General features: G+C 46.5%; 1 protein-coding gene across 1 annotated transcript in view; it reads left to right on the forward strand.

Moving 5' to 3' along the window:
* RREB1 (ras responsive element binding protein 1) overlaps nucleotides 1-17,673 on the forward strand; it is a 127,647-nt gene that overhangs the window by 54,708 nt on the left and 55,266 nt on the right. Inside the window, exons 2-6 of the mRNA XM_032424673.1 lie at nucleotides 4,845-4,964; nucleotides 8,337-8,461; nucleotides 9,094-9,306; nucleotides 14,322-14,411; nucleotides 15,809-15,972. Of these exons, the coding sequence (XP_032280564.1) occupies nucleotides 9,136-9,306; nucleotides 14,322-14,411; nucleotides 15,809-15,972 (425 nt within the window). The 5' untranslated portion in view covers nucleotides 4,845-4,964; nucleotides 8,337-8,461; nucleotides 9,094-9,135. The remainder of the gene's footprint in view (nucleotides 1-4,844; nucleotides 4,965-8,336; nucleotides 8,462-9,093; nucleotides 9,307-14,321; nucleotides 14,412-15,808; nucleotides 15,973-17,673) is intronic.

A 17,673-nucleotide genomic window follows, 5' to 3' on the forward strand; every position in this document is an offset into this window, starting at 1 on the left:
GGGCCCGAGCATCTGTATTTCTTTTTTCCTTTTGGTCTTACTGCAATGTCCTTGATATGAGTGCTGTGTAAGTTTAAGGTGTACAGCATAATGACCTTACGTATATTGAGAATCTGCATTTCTAGCAAAGGTCTGTGATGCCGCCGCATGGGGATTACACTTTGGGGTGGCCTGTGTGGGAGGGTCAATAATAGTTAACTTCTCACTGACTGGGTATTTCCTTCGCATGGTGTTTACTTCGTTTTTGCTCTATGCAGTTCTGCCTACTCCCTCCCAACCCTCTGTGTTCCCCATCTCCTGCCCTCCCCCACTACTTCCCCCCACACAGACACCTTGTTGGAACCCCAGGACCTGAAAGTGTAGGCTTCCTGTCAGAGCTCCTCTCACTCCAGGCCTGCATTTCCATTTGCATGGAAGCAGAAGTGACCTAGAGGACGTAGATGGCCTCTGAGCTCACATTGGTGGATCAGAGGGATCCAGCCACTCGGGCAGAACCGGGCTGTTCAGGATTTCAGGCAGAGCCTGGTGGCTTCCTTCCAGTTTCCTTCTCCTTGTAGAATTCAAGAGTGTAGAATGTGGAGGCCCCCACCCCCCACCCCCCATCCCTTTGCACAGCAAAGGGCAGTGAGTGCTTGCAAACTCCTGCCCTGTGCAGTGAACTTTTTAGTCTGAGGTGGGAGTTCAGCCATGCATCCTGCCAGAGAGGGGAAGGTGGAGGTGAAGGTGTAAGGAGGGAGCTCCTTTCCCTGCCTAGAAAAAGGCAGAAACGCGAGGCCAGGTGCCGAGCAGTCTGGAAGGGCAGAAGTGACTCCGAATATGATTGTGACAAGTCAGAGAAATGCGATTGAGGGAGTGCATCTGTTCTCTCAAGCCCTGTGCCAGGGTTGCAGATTTTGTCCAGAAGAAACTGAGCAGCATTTAGAAGCTGGATTCACTTTTCTCTACCACCGTGATCTTGGGGGCAGGTTGCTTAACCCCCTGCACCTTAGTTTCCTCATCTGTACAGTGGGACCAGTGCTCCTCGGGTGTGGCTAGGAGGATTCAGTGAGCTACTGCACTTAACGTGTGCCAAGTGACAGTCAAAATTCAGTAGCCGCCATCGACATCATTAGTTGTGTTAGTCCTAATATTGCAGAGTCAGAGTTTTGTAACAGAGAGCTTTAGGAATTCTCAGTGGGAACGACGGAGGCTTTGTGTGCAAAGTGGCCCCTGAGGGATCTCACTACTTCCTGTCGTCTTGAGGGGGTGAAAGGGGGTGGGGGGGATGTTTTGGAGGCAGACCTCAGAAGGCAGCCCAATGGGAGGGCCCACATACCTGGTCTTAGCCGTCCCTCCTCACGCTGCGGGGAGGATGCAGAACTGACCAGAGCAGCTTACGGTGCCCAGTTCGGCCCAGCCTGCTCGAGTGTTCCATGGGACACTCCAAGGCCTCGTTCGACCAAAGCCCATGCCAGTGAGGGGGCAATGGTGACTTGCCTGGGTTGCTGCCCCGTGCAAGGCATAGACTGAGCCCATCGCCAGGAAACACATCAGCTTCCTGGAGCTCAGAACACCATCACAGCTGTCAGCCTTCACAGCACACACGAGGCCATCCTGGTGAGAGGAAACGGGTTTGCCCCAAGCTTTGCAGGCCAGGGAGAACGGGCATCACCGTGGTGCGACATCTCGTCTGGTTCCTTTTGTCCCCAGCCTAGCTAAGACTGAGGGAAGAGTGTTTTCCTTTCTGACTTAGCCCATTCTAAGAGAGACGTCCTTGCTGCTTGTAAAGCTCCCTAGGAGCTAGAGCACTTTAGTCGCTGAACTCCTCTTAACTCAGACTCTTTGAGCCTGTCCTGGGTTGGCCCGAACAGGCCAGCTAGACTGTTCACTAGGCGGTTCCAATCAGCGGGTCAACCATCCCAAGTATTTGTGGACGTCTGTTAGGCTCAGCAGCGTGGCTCTCCCGGGCCCGGTGTTGTAAATTTCCCTATTATAGCATCCGCGGGCCTCTACTGTCATCCTAGGCATCTAACTTACCCCCATCTGTCCTGCAGGCCTTTAGGACAGATTTTAGATTTCACTGAAGAATCCTTTGGGTTTTCAGAAGCTGAGAAGCTTTGTTTCTAGACCATCTTCCTTTTTATCTTTCATCTCCCCTTTGCTATCTCGTTGGACCTGGAGACAGGCTCCTTAATCTTTTCTTTCTGGCTTTACATAGCATTGTCCCTTATCTTCTCAGGGGCCAGGGGCTGGAGGCCGGCCTTCCCTGCCCCCCTCATCCTCACAGATGGACCTCTGCCCTCTCCAGTCATCCTGCTTCCATTGGATCTGGGCAGAGCCTGTGTGGGAATGCAAACTCAGAAGTTCAGCATCCTCCCAGGGGGAGTCCTAAGACCCACCCCTCCAAATTCCCAGGCTGTGCTTCTCATATTGCCCTGCAGGAGTCACCTTCTAGGACACAGCCTCTCCTGATCGGTCTTTTTTTCCCCCTTTTTCCTTCTTCTTCTCTCCCCCCCCCCCCCCACCCCCCTGAGGCAATGGTGATAGAGGTAAGGGGTATCTTGAATTTTCTGCCAAGAACTATGCTGTACTTTTCCACTTGCTGAGTTCTAGGAATCCCTCAGACCTGGTAGAACCCCAAACAGACAGGATAGTGACTTTTGTTACTCAGCTTTAATTGCAAGGCATCCTCAATATTCAAATCCTTTCCATCCAAGACCAGAAGATGGAAGTTTCAGGGTCAAGTGTGTTGGGTTGGCGCTCTACCACTCTGGTTCCCGGTGTGTACTGAGGAGATTGATTACTTGGTGGACTTTTTAAATGAGGGGAGGGAACAAGTTCAAATGTTAATGAGAGTCTTAGTTATTATATTCTGGAAAGTTTAAATTCCAGAGACTCATCTCTCTGATGTGTGTTTTTAATAATTATATATAGAACTATAATTCACTTTACTTATTTGGAGATTGTGGTAGTTTCTAGAAAACAATGGAGCTGTCCCTCTCCAGACTTTCTGCCTATTACAATTTGCTGTGAGGGGCACCTGGGTGGCTCACTCGGTTAAGCGTCTGACTTTGGCTCAGCCAGTCATGATTTCAGGGTCCTGGGATCTGGCCCCTTGTTGGGCTCCCTGCTCAGCGGGGAGTCTGCTTCTCCCTCTCCTTCTGCCCCTCCCCCCACTCATGTTCTTTCTTTCTTGCTCTCTCTCTCTCTCAAATAAATAAAATCTTTTAAAAAAAATTGTTTAAAATTTGCTGTGAATTAAGAAATGAATAATAACAGAGGGAAATCTGGCTTGTTTTTTGTGGGTTTTTTTTTTTCCTTCCACAGTGTTTCACTTCACCCTAGGCATCTTTAAGTTTGGGCGGGGATGATCTGAAAGGATGTTTTGTGCATTTCTAAAACCTCATGGGACTTTTAATAAGCTTGACTTGATTCATAGTTTAAAGGAAGGTGGGTTATATGTCAAATAAAAACAGGATTCTTATCCTGCTTACCCCCAGGATGAGTTTCTGGGGTCCCTGAAGTCTCGATGCTGAGGGGAAATGTTGGGGTAGGTAGCGTACGTGCATTTTCCTGTGGAACGGTCCATAATTTTTTTTTTTTTTATCGGACCTTTAAGGAGGTTCTTGCCCGTACCAAACCGTTGAGAATTACTGGGGTAGTAACAAGGATTCCTCAAGGCTTACAAGGTCTCGGTCCCATCCGGGGGCTATCCCTATGAGTCACTCCTTGTTTCTTGGCTCAGAATCCAAAGAACCTTTCAAAAGGAGAAGGGGCAGAAGAGAAAAGATGGAGAATTGAGACAGTGAGGTGTAGAGTGTTCACATGTCAGAAATCTCCGTTGGTGGCACTTTCTCCCCCCAACCGACCAGTCCAGCAGGGGGCTTGCCTGCCCGAGGTGCTCCGGAACCCGGCGCCCACAAAGCCGAGTAACATTCAAGATGATAACTGGGCGTGTGACCCGATTGAGCAGCTTTCCTCCAGACGCTCCGAAAGGGGATAAAAATGAGAAAATGGGCCAAGCCAAGTGTTTCTCGACAGGCTTTGTCTGTGTGGCGGTTTGATTTACGTCCTCCGGTCTCCCACTTGGGCACTCCTCAGTTCAGGGGGATGGCGTTTTCAGAAACAGAGAATGTGGCTGAACGCTGCAGCTCTGGGAAAGGCTGGGGAAGGCTGCATTCCAGGGCGGCCAGCTTTCTCCCAGGGCAGGCATTGGAGGCCCCTGCCCCCCCCCCGAGCAGACTTGCTCCAACTCTTGGGGGGGGGCATGTGTCACTTGAGAAGTTTTCTGTATCCTCCCTACAGTAAAGGAGAAGATGCGCGCTTGGTCCTCTCTGAACGGTCGTGGGCACTTCCCCTGTCACTCGGGAGAAGGTCTACTCAACTGTCCTTCGCATTAAGGGACTGTTTGGTTCCATGTTGTTCACTCTCTCCAACTGTCTCCTTTCCCCTCCATTGCTGATAGCACTTAGTGCTGTCTTCTTCTTGGCTGCCCTTGAAACCGGAAGTGCATCAGCAGCGGCTGGTAACATGCCCTGAGATGCCCAGAGCTCCGCCTGGGGCCAGCGGTCCGAGCTGCTGTCATGCGGTGTGGCGCCCAGTGCACCCCACACGTGGGGCATGCTTCGGGGGGTTCCTGTCTGTCCGAGGCACACTGGACTCCGGTGGCCCTGGCTCATATGCTGATGAGCGGCTCTGGGAGGAATCTGCCTGGGAGCTGGAAGCTTGCTCATGCACGCGGGCGGGGATGGGAAACGTTCCGTTGTCCTTGTGACTCCCGGTGTTAAGTGGAGAAAAAGATACAGAGGACGGGATCATTTCTGGTCTTGACTCCCCCTTCACGTCACCTTTTCTCATTTGCGCAGGTTGCTTCAACTCTGTGCTCCAGAGGTGGTAGCTTTGACGTGTGACCCTGCCCACGTCTGGGCTCCAGCCACGCCAGCCCCTCAGTAAGGAGGGCCAGCTTGATAAGACGACGAAAACAGGTCAGTTAAACTTGATTGACTTTCCTGGAGTCACAATAACTTGGAGTGTTGAGTCTTCCTTTCCCTTCCCCTCCCTTCCCCACATTCCCTATGAAGTTGCCCTTTTTCTTCCCCCTGATCCTCCTGAGGCTTTGATGCAAAACCACAGTGAAATTGTAGCCCTGAATTGCTAGCCCTTCCTGATCCAGCGGGTCTGAAGTGTGGGATGAGGAATCACAAAGAGGGTCGAGTGTTGGTCTCACAGGAAGCAGTGTTTCAGACACCCCTGTTCCCTGCTCCGCCCCCCCCCCCCCCCCCCCCGCCAAATTCAGACTGTTTGTGTTAAAAACTGGAACTCCAGGCAAGTCCACTTGGCCATGTCAATGAAGATGACGACTTCTTTTCTTATCCATGATTTGGGAACTTAACCTGGGCTCCCAGCCCTCTCTGGTTCCAGTTGGAGCACACTGTATTAGAATGGGGCCAGTGATTTTTATTTTGTTTATTGTCATCATTTTATTGTTGTTGTTATTTGCTATCCCCCAGTAGTGGGGCTGATGTGTAGGATGGTATCAGGGAGCAAAGGAAAGAATGAAGATACCAAGACTATTAATATCCATAAAGAAAAACATGTTTTGTAAATGGACCTTAAGCTGTGCAACTTCTCTTTCATCCCTGAGATCAAACCTCAGAAGTTTTAGGTTGGTTAGTTTGGCTTATTGCCCCGGTATAGTCCAGCATAGATAGAATTAACTAATACTGGCCAACTGGCCTCTGGTTAAATTAGTGCACAGATGTGCCTTAATGCTAAGGTGGATTTTTTTTTTTCCCCCCATAACCTGGAACAGTGAGCTACCTTTTTTTTTTTAAAGATTTATTTATTTATTTATTTGACAGAGACACACACAGACCAGGGAACACAAGCAGGGGGAGTGGGAGAGGGAGAAGCAGGCTTCCCGCTGAGTAGGGAGCCCGATGCAGGGGCTCGATCCCAGGACCCTGGGATCATGACCTGAGCCAAAGGCAGACGCTTAACGACTGAGCCACCCAGGCGCCCCAACAGTGAGCTACCTTATTTTATACCGGGTCCTTTCCCTTCTTCCCTGTTACATCCTCCCAAAGGGAGAAAGAACTCAAGTATAAGATGCAAGAGCAAACAGTAGTAAAAACCTTTAGCTCCTTGGGGCTGGCGTGGGTTGCTTCTGAAACAGCTTTTCAGGGATGCATCTAATAACTGTGCTCTTCTTTTCAGTGTAGCCGGCGGGTTCTTTTTGCTAACTGCACTTTCTGATCAGAGATGAAAAGTCTCTATTAAAAAAATACATTGCTACTTACATGTATACAAGGTAAAGGAAGTAAATGTCGATGATCTTGGTAGTGTCATGCTTTACACTTCCATCCCCAAGGAGGAAGTAAATGTAGCAAATGTTTTCCTGTCCAGACAAAATGGGAAACAACAAGTTTGCATGGCTTTTCTTCTTTTCCAACTGGGATAAGCCTTTGCAACGTTCAGCCCTTATGTTGTTTAATACCACGGCTATGGTTAGGTATTGTATATTGAAGACACTTGGGTGTTTGCAAGAATCTCTGTTTGATGTTATAATGACGGTAAAGAAAGTTCTTACTAGTAGTCTGGCTCTGTTACATGAATATATTTTTTGATTTTATATTTATAATTTTAATTTTCATGTTGACTGTGTCTTCGCTGTCCATTTTCTTTCCCTCCTCAATGATAGAATTAGAATATAATTTTTTACAACTTACAATTTTACATTTAGTCCTAGAGGTGTTTAACCTATTCCCAGATTTCAGTAAACTACCACATTTTTCTTTCCTAAGTGTAGTATTAGGACAAAAGCAAGATTATCTTCTAAAGTCTTCCTGTAAACCGCTAGAAAGGTTAACTTTCTTTTTACTGACATAACGTAATTACAATAAAGAATTATGGTCAGCTATTTTATAATTTGCTGTACATAAAACTATGGAGGAAATACATTTGAAAGAACTAGGTGGTTTTAGGATTGAAGGTATCCATTTATTTGAGTCAAACAGATAATTATATGCTGATTAATTACAACAGTTCTAGGGAACTGATGATACTTTTAGAAATGCAGTAAGAAAGAAATCATGTGTGCGTGTGTGTATGCATGCTTACATGTGTGTGCTTGTTTTTCCTAGACAGAAATCTCCCAGATTTTCAAAGACCGTTAAAAACAGGAAGTTTGAAGCACATTTTTTAATGGCCTCCTTGCATGGCGAAACCTCACAGGGCAGCAGTTTGGTTTTTTCTTTAATTTTGGATGTAGCTCTTCTCCCTTTGTGGGAAAGATGTGTGGGGTTCGGCTCGGTCAAGTTATCTTCAGTTGCATGTTTCGGCAGCTAGTCCTTTTACTTACCATTTGGAAACCCGTTACCATCCTGTCTTCAAAATGTCTGTCCACAAGGAAGGCACATTTTGTCTCTTGGCTAGAAAAGTACTGTTCCTGAGACTCTCTTTGGCTCTTTTGGTAAGATTTTAGCTTGAGACTTCTCAGCTGATGGCAACATCACTTAATAAAGTTATATCGCCAGGTTCTTCCCACTGTGCTGCTGGACACATTTGTAGCTGCTCTGGGTGTTACCATTTGTCGTATCCTAGGTCACATCCCCTTGAAGTTGGAGGAGGAAACCACAAGAAATCATGTTCTTTCTGGTGGTGTTTCTAAGCCTTCACTTGGCTGCTGAGATAAGGAGCTTGATCTTTGACTACAAGTCCAGTTGAGGCACGCTGTGGGATAACAGGATATGTGGCTTACAGGCGGGGGTCTGGCTCTGGAATATCTTCCCAGATCAAATGAGGGAAGTAGTTTAACCTGCAGACTTATTTCTGGCCATACCTATAGCCGTGGTCAGGTATGGAACTAGAAAAGGCTACATGTCCATGAGCCGTGGATGTTCCATTTGGTCATTCTGTTCATGTCACCAGGTTTCTTTTTAGGTCTGACCTAATACCTTCTAGACCATGAGACTTCCGTGAGTTCCTTTCCTGCCTTATCTTCGACCAGTTTTAGGTAGAGGCGGGAAGGGGGGTCAAGTGGAAGTCTTGATTGCTTGTGGGGGGCTGGGGTGTAGGGTATGAAGGAAAATTCAGTGTGGGTGAGCCCCAGAAAGTAAAATACCACAAAATCGTTTTGGCTGTTGGGAGTGAGGGTGACAGCCTGTAGGGAACATCAGTTAAAGGTTGAAAAAACAACCACAGAATGTGGTTTTGGAAGGATGACTTAAAATCGCCTCCCTTTTGTGTATTCTCCTGAATAGAGTGGCCTGAGATTACGACAAATACATGGTTTCAGTTTTTTCTTCCCGAAGTGAAAAGACATTCACTGAATCTTTTTGCCTTTGCTTCCCTTCCAGTGTCAACAAGTGATACAAGAGAAGAAAAAAAAAGAAGCGAACGCAGACTCCTTTCCTACTCCACGTGGATGATAGCTATAGCAGGGGAAGGTCTCATAGTGTATCAATTGGGGCAGAAAATGGAGGTAATCGGCAGTTGGGGCTGGGTTCTTCTGTCCACTTTCTGGGGTATAGGTGCATTACCTACTTGTATATTTTAAGCAACAGTCTTTTTTTATGTTGATTTGAAATTTGGTTATAAATCTGATAGGATTGGCTTCTCAGTTGTCTTCTACAGTTTGGGCTCCGGGCTCCCCTGTAAAATCACCGTATTGTAAGCAGTGGAGTTAAGTGAGACCTGATGATCCTCCTTAGTTGTTAAGTCTAGAACATTCATACAGTAGTAAATGAGTTAGGGTTATGAGGAGGGGGCTGGCCAAACGTCAGCTCCCTGGGCTTTCCTAATTGTTGGCTTAGCCTTTCCCACTCTGCCTAACGAGAGAATAGGAAAAGCCGAGAGACCTGCGTCTGCTGGTTTCGGGGGTTGTGTCGGTGCATCCGCTCAGAAAGGAAGCGAGGTTATCAGTCTCTGGCATGACAATGCCTCATTCGCATGAAAGCTTAAGTCATTTTGGGCACGAGCATCAGCTTGAACCGAAGAAGGAGGGTTTTAGGTGTTTTGACCTGACTCACGGTTATGGTAGCCATGGCCAGTGCCCCTTGGCTCTGACAGACGCTAAACCTCACAGTGACCAACGCAGCGATTTCCGATTTTCAGTTCTATGACAGAGGCTTCTTAGAAGCTTAAACCTTTGACCCAATGACGTCAAGTTCGCCCATTGGCTTGGAAGGTTCAGACTTGTCTTCCGTCAACACCATGATGTCAGCGGTAATGAGTGTAGGGAAGGTCGCCGAGAATGGCGGGAGCCCCCAGAGCACCAAGTCCCCCACGAAGCCTCCAGGACCAAATCGGATTGGCAGAAGGAACCAGGTAAGCTTTTGTGTACTAGCTGGTGACATCTGGTGGCTTCAGTCTATGAGAACGGTGGGAGAAGGATGTTCGCTTGAGCCCCAGCTTCCTAGGCGAAAACCTTGGACGTGTTCAGAACTAAACACATACTGAGAGGCTTCGAGAGTGAACTTTTCAGGGCTTATGTCAGTTTCCTTTCATGGAGAAAATTTTCTCCGCTGTGGTGTCTATTGGTGGAAGCATCCTTATTCTCTGCCCTGTAATTTGATTCGATTGCAAGCTTTCTTCACGTGATGGCCAAGACAAAGAACTTGACTTACTCCTCTACTGTGATGTGGTTCGTTTCTTTACACAGCTGGTTAATTGGGTTTTCGAAGCCGCCTCCTTGATTTTTTTTTTTTTTTAACTGTCTTCAGATTAGGTAGCAAATAAGTACTAGTTTTGCTGGATCTCCCATTCCACTTTCCATCCTTGACAAAGCACAGAATGTGGTTCCAGAAAATTCCACTTGAGATGTGATTTAGTCCTTTTGAATTTTTAGTGGGCATCAGATCAGGAGGAGTGGGAAAGAGGAAGTGGGTGGGCCAGGATTGGAAGGACTAATTAATGTCTTAACAAAAGTCTGAGTCTCCTCCATTCGGAAGTAAGATGGATCTTTTGATTAACGTACCCTTGGGGCACGTGAAAAGTTGTCGCTCTTCTGTTAGCAACACATTCAGCGAAACTCGAGGAGTAAGGCAGAAGGTGAGTAGTTCTCATTTCTTCTCTGAATCTATGTAATCCCAACTGATGACTCCACATTGAATTTTTGGTTGAACTTAATGGGTTTATACCAAATCCTCGGGGGAAGAGGCAGTCTTCCGAGTTAATATCTCCATTATCAGGGATGGACCAGAAAGTAAACCTGTTGGGCTTTTGTGAATTCAATTTCTGTTTTCTTAATAATCCTCCAGTGACTGTCCTTAGACAGAATTGTCTGAGCACCATCTATGATGGTTTTCTATAAACTCTTAGAACGTTAATCAAGGCTTTTGACACAACCTGTCCTCCAGGAAAAGTCATACCAGCCTAAAATTCCTCCTGCAGCGTAGGAGAAGGGTCCATTCGCTCACGTCTTCCCCACGGTTGAAGACTTGGCAGGGTTCAGTGATGATGTAGGGTCAGAGCATTGATACCTTTTTCTCTCTTTTTTCCCTTGTCTCTGCCTGCCTCCCTTCCTATGGGTACCTGAGAAAATACTCAGCCTGTATGACTGTGGCCTGAGTCAAGAAGGAGCGCTAGCTCTGGGAAGAAAAGGTTTATTTCCACTCTCATGTGACTGTCCGTCCATCCATCTATCTGTCCATCTTTCCATCCACCTACCCATTTCACAAATATATACTTCTGGCCAGGTACTGCTCCAGGTGCCAGGCATTTTGGGATGAACAAGATACGTAAGGTCACTGTCTCCTCATCCTTCTGTGTTTGACCAAAAGAAAGTGGCATGGGTAGTGACGAGCCCACAGTTTCCCCGGCATAGGTTGGGTTGACCCAGGTCCAGGCTCTGGTCCCTTCCCGGTGGTTCAGAGACCGTGGGGAGAACCATAGAGCATGACCAGTAGCACCTCCTTCCCTGCATGGTGAGTGGAGGGGACTCTGCGGGCAAACGGTGCAAGTGTACCTGAGCCTTTCTCATCTACTTCCCATGTCCTCCCGGGTTCCTCAGGGCACTGGCTTGGTGTTGGACAGGGAGGTCTGGGCCACAGGGACTGTAGGAAGACAGTGCATTAAAGACATCAGAGCACAGGTGGGGAGAGGGAATGCATCATCCTTACCTGTGAGCGGACGGGGAAGGCTGAGAGCAGGAGCCTGGAGAGCGAAGTCCCATCAGCGCTAGCACCGAGTTCCAGGACAGATTAGCCACAGCAGGATGCCGACAAGGGTGCCAGATTGTTTCATTATGGACTGGTTAGTTATCACATTAGCTGCTAATTTTATCTGTCAGCTCAGGAAGTCTGCTCCTTCCACCGGCTCAGCTGCAAGAACTGGATTCACAGTTCTCCGGCAGGGCTGTTCTCTTTTCTCTTGGGCTGGTTTGCAAAAATTAAATCTGAGTCCAGAGATTTATTTCTCCCAGACTGCTGTGGATTCTGTAGATCTGCTTTAGGGTCTGCTGCCTGCCCCTGCCAAGCCTCAGAGAAGGTTTGGGTTCCGGTTTGTGATAAACCCTGGACTCAGTGCCAGAGAGTCCAGGGAGCTACTCAGTATGTCTAGTATCTACCTCGAAGTGAATGCAAAATGGTTGTTTGTTGTTGTTGTTGTTGTTGTTGTTGCTTTTAGGATTTTATTTATTTATATGAGATAGCATGACAGGGGAGCGGGGAGCGGCAGGAAGAGGGAGAAGCAGAAGACTCCCCACTGAGCAGGGAGCCCAATGCGGGGCTTGATCCCAGGACCCTGGGATCATGACCTGAGCCGGAGGCAGATGCTTAACCGACTGAGCCACCCAGGCGTCCCCGCAAGATGTTTTTTTTAAAAATCTGGTGCCTCAGGAGGCTGGCCACACGGATGCCTGGCTTTTTAACATTTATTGACATCTTACCAATGAATTTTTCTTTAAAAAAATGTTTTTTAATATATTTTATTACTAATCTAATAATTGAACAAAAATACCCCAGAGACTGAGTTTTGGCCCCGCTACGAGACCTCCCTCGTTATTATAGTGAGTACTCTTATTTTTGTTGTGAATACTTCTGTTTCTGGTATTTCTGTTTGGTGCTTCTTGGCCAGCTCCATTCTGACGGGAGTCGGACGGACCGAGGACGAGTGACTTCACGCACCTCACGCCCCTGGGAGGACGGAAGGGCATGGGTGACTGGATGAGACTGTGGCGGCGCTTTTCCACTGTCTCTGGGTTAATCAACTTCCTTAGACCTCATATCTGTCTTTTTTTTTTTTTTAATTTGAGAGCGAAAAAACGTGTAGCGTACCTCATCCTCGGCCCCAATGCCACCCGTGAGAAAAGCATTTGTAGCGCTTAAAATGAGGCCTGTTAGACTTCAGCGAGGAGATGCCATCCTAGACATCCTCATGCATCCACTCCACCCCGTCTGCCGTATGGTGCCATTTGTTTTTATAGTCTTCAGGGTGACTTGTATTTCCATCATGTCTCACGAACCAGCCACAAGGGTGTTTCCTGTCTGTGCCTTGGGGTTCATCCTTTTTTTTGTTCAGACTTCCAGAGCATAGGCCTATATGGCCCAGCTGGCCTGAGTTGGACTCCTGGGTCTGCTACTTCACGGTTCTCTCCTTTGGGACACGTTGCTTGCCTCTCTGTACCTGTTTCCTCATCCAGAAAATGGGATCTGTAATAGTGGTTGTGAAAAACCTGACATTTCCACGGGTCGAGTTGAGCACATAGTTAAGTGTTCAAGGATGGGTTTTATTGGCAAAGAACAAAAACTCATTCAAATGAGTAAAGTAAAAAGAGGTCTGTTGAAGGAAGCCTAAGGGTCCAGCCTTAGAGATGGTGCCATCCCCTCTCTCCGGCTCCCTGGTCTCGCACTTCCCTGAGGACTGATGTCCTCCCCAGCTGCATTCTCATGGCTTGGGCTTGCCACGGTGCTCAGCCCAGGCCTAGGGCTACAGGAACTTTCTTTCTTTCTTTTTTAAAGATTTTTTTTTTTTTTTATTCATTTGAGAGAGAGCGCGCGTGCGCACAAGCAGGGGGAGGGGCAGAGGGAGAAGCAGGCTCCCCGCTGAGCAGAGAGCCTGACTCTGGGCTCCATCCCAGGACCCTGAGATCATCACCTGAGCCAAAGGTAGACGTTTAACCGACTGAACCTCCCAGGCGCCCCTACATGAACTTCCAGTTCAGGTGTTCATGATCACCTAAGGGGGTAACTTAGTCACCCCCAAACCTGGGTACATATGACCAACTCCTGGGGAGCTTGTGAAACAAGTTGATTTCTGGGGTACAACCCCCCACCCCCATTTTGATTCATCAGGTCATGAATCTGGTTTAGAATTCTAGTTCAGAAAAGCTGCCCGGGTGATTCTGCTGATCAGTGGGAAACCCCCTGATCTCAGTCTCTAAGCATCTCAATTTCAGATTCCTGGGACAGGTGTCCAAGCCTTGATCCTGTTGGTTTTGGGGATGAGGACACACAGACTGTGGTGCTTAGGGACCGTGTGGGTGAGGAGGGCAACTCTTCATGAGTTATCTGGAAAGAGGAGCCGTAGCATATGGCTAGTGATGAAGGAGCGTGTCCATTTCCTTACAAAGGTAAAAATCTGTTGCTGGAAGGAAGCCTGTCCCATGTGTTTTGAGGGAACATAAAATGAGCCACCTCACCAAGTCATGAGCTGGTTCTTTTGTCACCCTCTGTGGAAGTCTTTATTTTGGGTTGTCATTCCCTGTCACGGTTTGGGAAAGGGCAGCATTCTCATTCTTACTACTTACGAGTGGTGTCAGGCAGGTGCAGGCAGCAAGTCAGAGGGTCCCGTTGGTGCCTCTTGGCCGCACAGCTGGGCACTGAAGCCTTGCCTTGTTGGGTGGATGGGGTTTTGTTAGGAGAACTGTCCTTGGGGCACTCAAGCCCAGGTAGAAAATCGTGACTGGAGCTGCCTAGATAGGGCTTGGGGAGAAATGTATTCCATTTCTAGCTCTGCTGTGACTTGAGCCTTAATTTTTTGGGGGGGGGGGGGGAGGTCATCACTGATGATTAATGCAATGGTGTTTGATAAAAACACTAATATTTATTGAGTACTTACCCTGTACCAGGCACTATTCCAGTGCTTTGTGTGTGTTAATTGATTGAATCCTCATCGCAGTGCAATGTGGTAGATGCTGTTATTTTTCCCATTTGACACCTGAGGAAACAGGGCAGACAGGACTGTGACTTACCTAGGCTCGTAACCCAGACAGGCTCTGGAGCCCATGTTCTCAGCTGATTTATTGCTCTGGCTCTTGAGATGCAGGTGCTTACATCAGAAACAAGAGACACTGGCTTAACTGTGCGTTGAACTTGATTTTCCCTTGTATTATGTCTTTTCAGGAAACGAAAGAGGAGAAGTCTTCCTATAACTGTCCCCTGTGTGAAAAGATTTGCACTACACAGCACCAGCTAACCATGCACATCCGTCAGGTTTGCTGCCGATTTTCTATTTCCGTTTGAAATCATTCTTCATTAAGAGAGGGCAGTTTGATCTCAGCGGATGAATTGTGTCTGTACTCCATTTAGATTTACTATTTGAACCATCTTGAGGGGCGGGTATGAAATAAGTCTTGTGTGTCCACGTTACTCTGACCAGAATCCCAGGTCAACGTAGAATACCTTTTCAGACGTCGGCCAACATCTCGCTAACTGACCACATACAACAGAAGACCTTTTGTCATATGTGACTTGTCAGTTTGAACCAAGTTTCTTCACAGTACAGTGAGATTGTAGATGGAGCCCCCTATCCCTTATATGGCTATAAACTTGTATTATGCAGCAGGGAATTTGGGATTTCTTTGGGCTTCTATATTAGGACATTTATCCTCCTCTCTTGCCTGCTGTGTCGTGACAAAGTATAGTTGAATCTAGAACAATGAAGGACTGAATATATATATATATATATATATACACACACACACATATATATATATTGAATATATATACACACATATATATTGAATATATATATATACACGTATATATATTGGATATATATATATACACATATATATGTATATATATATTAGGAGTGGGAATGGGTAATTTTTTTTAAATTTTTTCTTTTCATCATTTCCTTAATCCCCATCCTCTATTACCCCCATCCCCCACCTACCTCCCCCTGATAACCATCAGTTTGTTCTCTAGAGTTAAGAGTCTATTTCTTGGTTTGTCTCTCTCTTTTTGTTCCCTTTGTTCATTTGTTTTGTTTCTTGAATTCCACATATGAGTGAGGAGGATTGACGATATTAAAATCATAACATGGTACTGAGTAATACCATCATTTAGTAACTTGGGTTTGGATAGAAATGTTCCTTCTTTTAACATCTTCCAGAGGCCAGAACTCCAAACTGTGCAGGTTTCAGTTCTCTTTCTCTGACAGCAGGACTGAGTCAGCGAACTAGAAGAATGGACGTGGCCTTAATGTGAAGACCGTATTTCACGGTAGCTTCGTAGTCAAGGGTCCTTCTGCTCCTGTGAATATATGTGCTCAGTTAATCTCTGTGTGTCTCCAAGAAAGACCTGCAAAGGCTCCACCTTTCTCTGAGCCTTGCACACGTGTTTTTCAAAACTGGAACACGAAAGAGAAAGAAGATCATACAAAATAGTTGTTTGCCTGTGTTCCCGACAGATTTTTGACATTTGGGAAGATACTTAAAATGACAGAAAAAAATATCAGAGAAGCTGTACTGAGTGTTTTCTTGTTTTGGTTTTGTTTGGGGTTTTGTTTGTTTGTTTGTTTGTATAAAGCTCTGACTTTGCATTTTATAATAACCAAGTTTTGACCCATCCTCCTAAGTGACCCCTGTGATGATCGCTTTCCCCAGCATAACACGGACACTGGAGGGGCAGACCATTCGTGCAGCATCTGTGGGAAGTCGCTGAGTTCGGCCAGCTCCCTGGACCGCCACATGCTGGTGCACTCTGGCGAGAGGCCGTACAAATGCACCGTGTGCGGCCAGTCATTCACCACCAATGGGAACATGCACAGGTGGGTGAGGGCTGCCGTCTGGAGGTTGACAGAAAGCAGAGTGGCCTCGAGGCCATCAGGGGACTTGCCTAAAGGCCTGAGAGCTCTTGGCATCTGTGCGCTGTTTGGAGAAGTCGGAGATGGTTTTGTGGCTCCTGCATGCTCTCTCTGGTGTATTGGACGTGTTTAGCCGTGGGAAACAGAAGTACCTGGGCGAGGTCTTTGGCCTTTGGGGATCTTCAGGACGAAACACAGAGTCCTTCCCTCTCTGCCAGGTGGAATTTCTTTGTTTGGGTGCCAGAGGTGGGCAGCTTATCAGATACAGAGGAAGCCTCAAGGAGGAGCATAGTAACCCTTGCCTCTGAAAAACTGTTTGCATATGCCTACCAGATTCCCTGCAGCCCTTCTCCTTGCAAAAAGTTTCTGGGGCCTTTGAATAAATAGTTAGGTGGCCTGGTCTTGGAACTTCAGGATAAGATAGGATAAAATGAAGAAAAAGATCTGATAAATGCCAGGAATTTACTTCCTGAGGGAAAAAGAAGCTCACTCCAAAGTGGGAGAGAGCTCAGTGGTGGGCATATTAAAATTTTGTGGGACAAACAAATAGAAAATATACTTTATAGAAAAATTACACAGGTTTTGAGGGGTTAGAACAAAAAGACTTTTTTTAATGCTCATTTTATTTTTTCCATAAACATTTTAAGAATTATGGGACTCTAGGGAGGATTTTTAAAGGGACTCAAAAATTTTCACCTTGGAAAATCAGACTGTTTTTCTTTTTCTTTTTTTTTTTAAGATTTTATTTATTCATTTGAGACACAGAGATAGAGAGAGAAAGCATGAGCAGGGGGAGAGGGAGAAGCAGGCTCCCCGCTGAGCCAGGAGCCCGATATAGGGCTCGATCCCAGGACCCTGGGATCATGACCTGAGCCGAAGGCAGATGCTTAACCATATGAGCCACCCAGGCACCCCTGTTTTTATTTTTCTGTATTCCCTTCCAGGTGTTATGCTGCTTTCTTTTTAAAAATTGACTAACCTATTTTTTTTTTTTTTTTACATACTTGTTTCAAAAGAAAACTTTATATAGTTACTTTACTATCTAGCAGTAGTAAAATGGGGTGGGCCAGTTTATTCCACCTAAAACCGTTCTGTGAACCGCTGAGGTGTAGCTGGGACACACTGGAATAGTGGCAAATCTCAGGCTCTTGGAATTAGGAACCTCATGTCAAATCTCAACTCTGCCACTTGTAAGTTTTCCGTTCTTGAGCAAGTTACTTAACCTTTGTGCCTCATTTTCTTCCTCACTGGAACGAGATTTTTAAGTAGTATCCACTTCATTGGAGAGGGATGAGGGTTAGAGGATAATGAGTTTTGCACACAGTTGAGGCCCACGGTAAGCACTCGGTAAATGTTATCTATCTTTAATGTTTGCGTTTCTAAGTAATGCCGCAATCATCTAAAGCCTGTGGATTTCTCAGTCTGAACTCCTGGAAGTAAGGTACAGGGTGACTTTACGAAAGGTATCAGTATGTTCGAGATTTTTTTACAAAGTATTTTACTTTTTTTTCTTTGCGTATACATTTCAGTCCTCTTTGCCCCTCACCTCCTCCTAGGAGTGTTTTGGGGCACGAAGAAGGAAGTAAATAAATGCCATCACCATGGTTTAATATCCTATCTCACACTCTAGCTTTTTGCTTTTTTAACCAGCATGATCAGCCCGGT

The sequence above is a fragment of the Phoca vitulina genome, unplaced genomic scaffold, assembly GCF_004348235.1.
Source record: "Phoca vitulina isolate PV1807 unplaced genomic scaffold, GSC_HSeal_1.0 scaffold31, whole genome shotgun sequence".
NCBI lineage: Eukaryota > Metazoa > Chordata > Mammalia > Carnivora > Phocidae > Phoca > Phoca vitulina.